Genomic DNA, 10,575 nt, shown 5'->3' on the forward strand with positions numbered 1-10,575 from the left:
CGATGACGAATGATGGCACTTTCATTTAGGTGCTGGGTTTTTTTAAAAGTACATATTGTTATTAGTTCTACACAAGATGTATATATAGTAAAAATATTACAGTTGCATTATTGCTGAAATGTACAAAATTTTTAAAATTTATAACAGCTTATGAAAATATTCAATATGATAATGTCAAATTTTCTACAAAAGTGTAAGTCTTGTAAAAATAATTAATTTATTTTATATTACATTTCCTTTAAATGTCCCTATGTCCTGAAGATAATTGTGCTGAAATTTCTAAATGCACTATGACATGGCGAGACATTTCAAACACCGGACATTGTCACCGACAACAATCCGCATTGTTAATACATATTTTGCAACGAAGCTGACACTCTTGGTGACTTGGAATTCGGACTTAGATTTTTCCGATAATCATACTGTTTGAGAACAGGATCATTGGGTGGTTTTCTAAATTTTTCTGTAAGTAATTGTCCACATCCATTGCATTTTTTTTACAATTAATGTTACTCGGGGAAAAAAGATAAATCTCTCCCAACGTTGAGGTGAGTTAACTTCCTGTTCACAGTCTCACTGGACTCAGAAAAATTGTTACACAAACATAGAGTAATTTATGTATCCTGATAAAGTTCATTTGAAGTTGCTAAATTCATTAAATGTTAGGACCTCCGTCTCCTTTTTTTCTATTTCTAATAAACAACCCATATGTTTTAGCTATTAGGTGCATGATGAAATTGGAATGACAGATCAAACAGACTCTAAATTAAGATTGACACACCAAGCTCCACCCCCTCCACAATGGACCCTCCAAAGTGGAGGGTCCATCGTCAGCATTTTACCCCAAGCCTTATGAAAATGCACAACTTTTCAAAACTTTTCCAATTATGATCGCATCTGTACTAGTCCGGATGATGTAGCGCACCCATTAAAGAGGTCACATCAAGTTCACTAGGACGACATTTGCTTTTACCATTGTTTACACACGAACCATCTTTTCAGCAGATAAATTATTCCCATTCTTTTGTCATATCCTATCATTTAGACCTTTATTCAAGAAGGCAATCCATAGAAATTAAAATCGAGAAATTGTTCAGAATTTAAAAGCCTCAAAGACAAACAAATTACTAAAATATCCGTTTTTATAATAGTTTGTCGTAATTAGTTATTTTTTGTTTCTTGGTGTTTCTTTTCTATCAAGCATAGACGCACTTTCTCAGTGATGAGATAAATGTTTATTAAATACAGTTGTATATATAGGCACGGAAAACGCTCAAAAAGTCCTTGTTTATTGACAAATGATGAATTTTGCACATACTGATTTTAATCAAATGGAACCCCCCCCCCCCCTTTTTCCAAATTGCTGGATCCGCCTCTGAGGATTCGAACCCAACCAAAAAAGTCGGAGTTTGTTACACTCTATTCTAACGTAGTTTAATATTTTATTTATTCTTAAATAGTAACCACTAGAATATCCTAGATATGATTTTTATATTGTGTTAAAAACACGGCGTTCTTGGATTTCAAAGGTATCAATGATTATTCCAAAAGTTCAATTTTTTAAGAAATATGCCTCCACAAAACAAAAATCTGGAATCTTATGGTAGTTTTGAGGAATTGTCTGACTCTACGAGTACATGTAATAGCTAAGATTAAATAATATTGTTTCAAGGAGGCAGTTTTTCACAACAATGAGGACTCTCTTTTTATAAGGCATGAAATCTGCCACATTTGTCTGTGTAACCATTTTCAAATTTATTTCATGGTCTTATTAATTAATGGTTTTGGTAAACACCTCTTATTGGCTCTAAATAAAAGAATCAATTTATATATCTATTTTAGTAGAGAAAAAAATTTATATCCAAAACAAATTTAAATTAAACTTGTATATCAAAGAGTTAAGTTTCCTATACACCATGCAGGGCTTACTTGAATCAATGTATACATGGTATATGTCATATAATTTGAATAGAACAAACAATCAAACTATTCATATCTATGGGAAACCAGGGGGCGAAGCCTCCCTGAAGCTTCTGGATTCTAGAGATTTTTTAGGGTAAAACTGAGGTTTTCATGTTAAATTTAAATTTGTTGTGATATTTCTTCTCGTGATTATATACTGTCTGTAAAACGAGAAGATATGACGCACTACAAATTTTAGCGCCTTTGACGCAACAGCCCTTAAGCGCTTAAATTAATAGTGCGCCAACAATTTTCCATATGTATTTATTTTTTTTATGTTTTACAGTCCGTTTTAGTGTGATTTTACGTAATATCAGACGGTCGATTCTGTGTGTATGTACACAGTCACACAATTAAATAGTGTAACCGGGTAATCGATTAAGTTCTGAAAAAAGTATTAATTAATTTTTATTCATTTTATTGCTTATTATGGCACCTGTCATTAAACATGTGAAAATAACTGCGGAAAAAACACTACAATTATATAATACGTTTATGTACAAAACTCAAAAATTGTCTCTTGATTGCAAGACAATGATGGAACTATTTGACGTGGCCTGTTCCTCGAAAATGAACTACGGAGCAGAAGTGTGGGGATATACAAATGCGAAAGACCTTGAACGTGTTCATTTAAAATTCTGTAAAAGACTGCTCGGGGTGAAAACTTCTACATGTACCCCTGCAGTATATTGTGAACTAGGAAGAAAACCATTGTTATTAACTAGAACATTACGCATAATTAAGTATTAGTTTAAAGTTTTACGCTCCCAAAATTATCTTATGAAATCAATTTATGATTATGATCTGAAAAACATGTTATCAAGCTGGATTATTTTTGTCAAGAACACCCTATTGTCAAATGGTTTCGGTGATGTGTGGTATTACCCTGAGTCGGTAAATGAAAAAATGTTTTATGTATATTTTGAGCAAAGATTGTCAGATTGTTTTTACCAAAATTTAAGGGTAGAAATTGAAAATGCTCACCCTTTACGTCTATATAAATATCTAAACTTGCCTGTACACCAGGCAGAGTATCTAAATCACATATTATATGATAAACATAGGAAAGCCTTAAGTAGACTTAGATTATCTTCACATCGTCTACGAATCGAATCTGGTAGATATGATAAAAAATGTCCTATAAATGAAAGGAAATGTATATATTGTAAATCAAACGATGTTGAAGATGAATACCATTTTGTTTTGGTGTGTGATTTTTACACGGAGTTAAGGAAATTATATATTGAGAAATACTTCTATGTACGACCAAGTATGGCAAAATTTATTGATTTACTCAATTCTGATTCTATATTTATGTTAAAAAAACTGGGTAAATATGTGTACGAATCTTTTAATAAGAGGGACAACTTTACCATCAGACGTGAATAAGCGTAAATCAAGTTTATATATAACTACTGCTTTGTTGATCTTTTTGATATTTTTTCATCCACTTTATACCTTTTATATATATTTATATAACCTGCCCTCCACCTGTACCCACAATTATTGTAAAGTACTGTTAAATTGTATGCTATGGCAATGTATGTAATGTATACGCCAATAAACTACTGCTGCTACATTATAACCTTCTCCCCGTGCCACTTCATTGTAGCGCCTCGAGGTGAAAATGTGATCAAGCGTACGTGGCGACCATCCACGCTGACAAACCATGAAAATACATTTTTAAAAAAGCATTCTAACAATAAAACTATACCACTCTGTGTGTTTTTTTAAATGCACAGTTACAACAAATAATGTGTACTGTTATTTGTTCGTGGTGATCGAAGCTATTGTCATTCGATTTTCCTCGCATTTAATCACTATCGCTATGTTAAATTTAAAGTCCGATAACTCAAACTTGTTTACCAGCTGCCGAGAATTAATAAAGTCTACCGACTTTTTGGACAAAATTAAGTTTATTGTCTACATCGACAGATTACCTGTGTACGTGAGTTAAAATCAAAACCTTTGTGTTCACGTGCTTGGATGAACAAAATATATAATTTGGATGTTGATCAATCAAGAACATTTTTTTTTATTATTTATTTATGATAAATAAATTTTAAATAAAAGTTGCATGCGCTAAAATTTATTTGCGCCAATGTATTCGTACTTGCGTTTGCGCTAAGATACGCATGCGCCAAATTTTTTCGTTTTACATTTATTTACTGTACTTAAAAGTAATACAATTATGAATTATGATTTGAAATGTTTGTAGATTTTTACCTACAGAAATCCCAAAGTTAAAGGTGGGTGACTGGTCACATTTGAACCCATGGAGACGTACAATGTAACTAGAATGTGCTTCCTATGTACGTTACACCATTGATCCAACAGGTTTTCTTCGTACTATTACTCCCATGAAATTAGTCTAATTTAGAGGAATCCCATGAATTTCAAAAAGTTGATAGTTTAGACTCGCAAGTTTCACATTTCATCTACCAGAAGGACAAACTTTATCCCCCCCCCCCCCCCGATCTGCCACTGTCTTTATGTATATATAGACATCGTTCCCGTTAGAAGAAATTTAAAAAAAAAAAACTTAACTTAATATACATAACTTTATAGTATATACTAGACCTTGATTTGTCACGTTATACTGTGGTTTCATTAATTTTCGTGGGTATCAAATTTCGTGGATTTTCTGAAAACCACAGTTTCAAGGATACGTAATTTCGTGGCCAATGATCCTATCTATACAAAATGTTAGTTGAAATTGAACTTCAATGAACATTAAGTTTCGTGGATCAACTTAACAACGAAATCCACGAAAATTGGTACTCAGCGAATATTGATGAAACCACAGTACCTATTGATAGATAATTTGCTCACTAGAGCTGCGTCATCTATAATTTACTCCATTATCTCTCTCTCTACTCTCTCTCTCTCTCTCTCTCTCTATCATTTAAGTTACACGCCTTCTACGATCTGTCTGTCCGTCAAAACATTTCATTGAAACTTTCTGGAGTTAACGCCGATTAAAAGCTTCTATACGTAGTTCACTGTATCAACATAGCGGGTAAGCACTCATTTGAATTATCCATTTGAACATTTACTATGGTCCCGGTTTTGCAAAATAATTATTTCTTCAAATAGCTCGTCACTCAAATTTTGTTTTATTTTGTACTTTAAGCGTAAATCTAAATTAACAAGATACATATGTGGTTGCATATAAATTTTATTGAATGTCTTTGTCCATACATTTCAACAGGGTTCAATAATATTGCATGCAAGAGTTTATACTTTGTAGCTACATGAAAGCATATAGAGAAAGCATCATCGTTGGCAGGTTGTTTGGTCCCTTCTACCATTATCTGCAGACACCAGGTTCAGGGGACCCCCATGTTATCCAGTTCTCTTTGCATCTGGCAAACTGCACATGGACCACAGCATGCTAACGCACAGAAGTCGTTGCAGGCTGAGCCCTGTAATGAGAGCAAATTTGATTTTTTTAAGTTACTCTTTTTCAGACGAAATATGAAACAATGCATCAATATATTGTGAATGCACTGTACTATTCATCTTCACAACGTCACAAGAGTGTGGAGTTCCGTATAGTCACCAAAGCCTTGACATTGTAAAGATGTGTACTATTATACCTGTACGTATACACGTTTACACAAAATGACTTCACCAAAACTTAAGAAAATGAAAAACTTAATAATACAGATTTTAAACCTTTGTATTATCTACGACTATTTTTCGTTACAAAGTGTAAGTTGTCAATATCTTTTTCAATAATTCCAAACTTTAAACATAACCATCAAAAATGGTAAAAGAAATGCAATTAAATGGTCGGTATGCTAATGAGTGATTTTGGAATTGACGACAGTTCTATAAATAGTATACCTGGATGCCTCCGAGAGTCCTGATTCTGGTCCTCATTACCACCGTGCCCCCGGGAACAAAGAAGGGCATACAGCAGCACTCCCCTGTCCTGGTGGCCACGTTACAGACAGTGCAGGGCAGGCAGAAATATCCCAGGATACCTGCATGTGTTAGAACATTTATAAAACTATATGGCAGGCACGTAGCATCAGAGGGGGGGGGGGGGGGCAGGGGGGCCTGCCCCCCCCCCCCACTTTTTCTCGCAGCAACAAATTTACATATAAAAAATTGAATTATCATGGAGTTGCCCCCCCCCCCCCCACTTTTTTGGGAGTATGTAAAAAATTGATATGGAAATGAGGAGTGAAATTGAAGTTATATACTACGCCAGCCCCCCCCCCCCACTTCTCACACCCTTGAATCTGCCCCCCCCCCCCCCACACACACTTTCAAAACCGATGCTACGTGCCTGATATGATACGTAAAATTGCAATATTTTTGATAATTTTATATCTAAACTCTTAGTTAAAAATTTACACGTTCAGCTAATCACAAAATAATTAATGATAATTCTTGAGGGGTCCCGAGGTCGTGACCATTTTAACACTATATTAATCTCCTTAATATGAGGAGCTCTGTATAAAGAATATACATGGAAATATCCTTAGATTATAAAGCTATGATACTCAGATTCTTTAATTGTTTCCGTAATTATATTTTATGACAAATATCTTAAATGTTAAAGTACATTGATCCGATTGGTAAAAAAAACCATTGTATATCAAATTTAACTCACGTGTACGGGAAATTCAGGAATATAAGTCACTTACATGACTTGATGTCGGTGAAGCAGTCAAATAGTCCAGTAGTCCAGTTTCTGTGGCCCTCAATCGTTGAGACCATCAGGGGGTTCCCAGTACCCCCTGCTGTCGGCTGCTGAACGATCACAGTGGTGGCCATGTCGAAGTGTATCTACCTCCTTTTATAGATGAAGATTTTCAAACTTTAAAGCTAAAATATGTTGATTTTTTTTCTCTTCTTAATAAGAGTTTATGACCAAAAATATTTATCATATTTAAAAGTTTATGGCAGATCTGATGTGTATTTTGTTGAAAATCCAGCCTCCTTAATTGGGTGTGTGAGAAATGTTGAAGTATCGGCCAGGACATAGTCAAAAGCGTTATTCGGAACCTCCCAGTGAGCTTTGAAATATTGAAGATGTTAATGGGCATGAAAAATGTAACAGTAGGCTTTGAAGTACATGTAGTTAAAGGGTTGGTTTGGGAAACCTATTAAAAGTAAGTGTTTTCATAACTAGTTCATATCAAGTAGGCGAGAGAAGGGTTAACGTTATATAGGCCTTATTAATGTCAGAGTGGCCAAGTGCAAGTACACCAGTGATTAACGAACTGTATCTTATATGTATTTACTTGTTGTAGCCCTTTTCTAATTTTAAGGGGTTACAGGGGTAAGGGAAAGACATTTGTATCGAAAAATAAGCATTCAATGCTAAAATGAATAGTGGCAATATTACACAATTCATTGAAAAATAAAACTCTATAAAGATCAGTGATTCATATTAATTAATTATGTAAATTTTAATAATTGTATGTGTAGTCGTATTCACACGAAAATAAAAACTCACGGAATAACCAAACCTGCCCCCCCCCCCCTTGTATTTTGATTGTGATTTTCGATGATGTGTCAAACAAATGCAAGCACTTGTTTAAAAATAAATAAGCACCCCTACCCCTGCAACCGCCACTAAATAATCGTGTCAAGCTACATCCGTACCACACAAGAAGGTTAAGGTCGTTTCAAAAGGAAAAAATATATATATTTTTATCGATCTTTCAAGGAAGTGCGGGGGTATAAGCTTTACACCTCAATATATACCTCGACCCTTATACCTCTTGCATAGTTTAGAAGTTTACATGCAAATTTAAATTATAGTTAGTTCTGGGGAAGGTTTGCTTTTAATTATGGAAATTATGCATTCATTATCACATCTCGAATAAGGAGTACGTGCTACAACGTTTTAGGCATGCATGACCAAACAGTTATTAACCAACCTACTATATGGTGGGGAGGTTTTTTTCTTGTTTTTGTTGAAAATGCATAACTTGTTACGCCAAAAAATAAAATTGCAAAGCGTAAATGATTTATCAATAGGAGACCATTTTAAAAAAATACTGGCCGATATATTTAACTTCTGTTCTCTGACGTAACGCATGGGTTGAGTTGGTGTAGTACATGCGTCTGTGTGTAAATGGTCTGAATATGAGGCGTTTAAGAAATGTGAAATCATTCTTTGAATATTATGAAGTGATAGTTTTAGTCGGGGCTTGCATTGTCAAGTCCAATAAAGCCCGATATAATATAATATCTTAAGAATGATTCTTTCATTTTAATATTACTCATATTTATATGATTTTCGCTAATTGTATGATTGGATATTAGAATATTGACATATATATGTGATTCTCATTTCTTTTAATTATGCCAAACCCGCTTGCGCCCCAAAAATATGTCATTTGAATTTATTGGACTGTATAGTACAAAATGGATCAGTATCACAGACGAATAGACTTTAGATTGTAAATATTAAAGGACGTAAACTGCATTTATCATGAAAAGTATCCAGCTAATAATTATCTTTTCAATTTCTTTTATTTGTTCCTTATCTGTTTTTCCTTAACATACCTGTTTGTATAGTAACCAATTATATTTATATAGAAGAAGAGGACCATTTACATTTTAAATGCATGAGCGTACTACTGCATGCATCAATGCTTACGTCGTTATGTATATTAAGAACAGTATGTGCATAATTATGTGACCCAATAGCGTTCGACTATAAATAAACTTTACATACAAATACCGCAATGGCGGGTCGGAGAGGTTAAAAACTTAAGTCATTGCATGTTGACGGTGTTTAGAAATAAGGTTTGGACAATAACGTCTACGCAACAATTTTGTAGAGATGTACTTTAATCAATACGAATGTTCAAATTATTTTCATAAAAATGATCACTGTTACATGGAAATAAGATATATGCTTTAGGGGCGTGGTGATTCTCTCTCAATCCTTTAGGGGGAAAGTTGCCTCAAATATATATAACTTCGGCGAAGAAAAATATTTCAAAAATATTAAAAGATGTTATAAAAAGGAACAAAATTAATGCACAAGTATACAATAGGCGAGGACCTTTGAATTGCTAGCTGATTTTGTACGAAATATGTCTCCAGTTTCCACGATTTTTCATCCTGGTATAACTTTAACTTGATATCTACCCATGATGGTACATGTACAATCATAATCGATCGCGTGTTAAAACAGCACCATTTCGTACAAGTAGAATATGTATTTATGCATAAACATAAACAAAGTTATAACAAATGAAAAAAAAACTTCACTTGATCGTATAAAACACAGCCATGACAAGAATTAATTATAATTGATTTAAAATGTTATCTACCATTTATATGTTTTGATTTGGATGCATGCCTGAAAATTAATAAACGTATGTACATACCTTACCTCTTTCAACAATCAGGAGGTCTGGAAATTAAACAAAAGGACTAACTGCAAAACAAGTGGTTTTTTTATCCGCACTGCTTACGCAGTTACAGGAGGGAGTGTATATGCATGGTCACGTGAAAAAAGAAAGGTTTTTCCAAAATATAAATGTGATGCATATTACGTTTCATGTTTCAATCCTGTATTGTGAAATGTACACGGAGTTGATTTGAATTGACACTTCCGCAACAAACACTGATAAAAAAATCATAAGAGTTCATTAATTAGCTGAATTTGCTGAATAAAATTAACTGTGTGGTTTTATTAATGGGGGCTTTTACTGTTGTGATATGAATATACAGTGTTTATTAATCAGGAGAAATTAAACGACAACACTTCATATCTGTTGTAGCTAAGAGCAACAAGAGCTTTTATCAGACGTTTTACATTAAGTCTATATAGTAACTCTATAACCCCCTCCGTCCCCATTTACACATAGCTTTGAAGGTCAAGTAGTTAAATAGAGTATACATAGACATCGCGAGATTATCAAGACACTGTTTCCTGTTGGTGATATTTAAGCACTCCCTCTCTTTTCTTCAAAAAGAATTTTCAATTTGACTCAGCGCGTAAACTTAAAGCGAAAATTTGTTTAGAGAGTCAAATATACATGTAATGTTCGATTATAACTGTATTATCTTTAAAGAAGTGGACGGGCATATCCTACGTGGATGTTGGCTATGCCTGTCCACTTCTCTAAAGAGAATAGATTTTAAAACGATTGCAATTAATTAAGTTACTACTCTGCACCCTTGATAGTAATAAGTTTATAACACATTAATTTTAAAAGTGCGTGTTTTCTATTCACGGCAAAAAAAAAAATATACATCATTTTGTATTCAGTATTTTATTTTCTTATTTTTCACATTTTTTTTTAACATTTTTTTTTCATCGTAGTATTTTATTTCAGTCTCAAAAATTAAGTGTAGACAGATCTAGATGTTCTACCCTATGCTGGCAAATTATTTTACTGCCCGAAGTAACTTTCAAGTTATCCACAATGTGTACACGTGAGAACTCAAAATTCCATCACATATCACAGACAAAAATGAGCTAAACATGGTTTCACATTAAATTGATAAATTGGGTTTATCGACTGGTAACTATAGTTTACGAACAACAAACTGTATTTAACGGTTGTAAACGAATGATACTCTAAGATTATGTGTCTGCAAATAATGTAAACGATAAATTTTGCTGATAAA

General features: G+C 33.6%; 1 protein-coding gene across 2 annotated transcripts; it reads right to left on the reverse strand.

Moving 5' to 3' along the window:
* Positions 1-5,122: 5,122 nt before the first annotated feature.
* Positions 5,123-9,486, reverse strand: LOC128184906 (placenta-specific gene 8 protein-like). Of its 2 annotated transcripts, none has more exons than XM_052854546.1 (4): positions 9,332-9,486; positions 6,621-6,769; positions 5,812-5,951; positions 5,123-5,387 (listed from the first exon to the last, which is right to left on the reverse strand). In XM_052854546.1, the coding sequence occupies exons 2-4, from the start codon at positions 6,748-6,750 to the stop codon at positions 5,292-5,294; spliced, it is 366 nt and encodes a 121-aa protein (XP_052710506.1). In that variant the 5' UTR covers positions 6,751-6,769; positions 9,332-9,486; the 3' UTR covers positions 5,123-5,291. The 2 variants fall into 2 exon arrangements, with proteins under 2 accessions (XP_052710506.1, XP_052710505.1); XM_052854545.1 differs by having other exon boundaries at positions 9,327-9,485.
* Between the last annotated feature and the right edge of the window lie 1,089 nt (positions 9,487-10,575).

This window comes from Crassostrea angulata, chromosome 5, assembly GCF_025612915.1.
Source record: "Crassostrea angulata isolate pt1a10 chromosome 5, ASM2561291v2, whole genome shotgun sequence".
Lineage (NCBI taxonomy): Eukaryota > Metazoa > Mollusca > Bivalvia > Ostreida > Ostreidae > Magallana > Magallana angulata.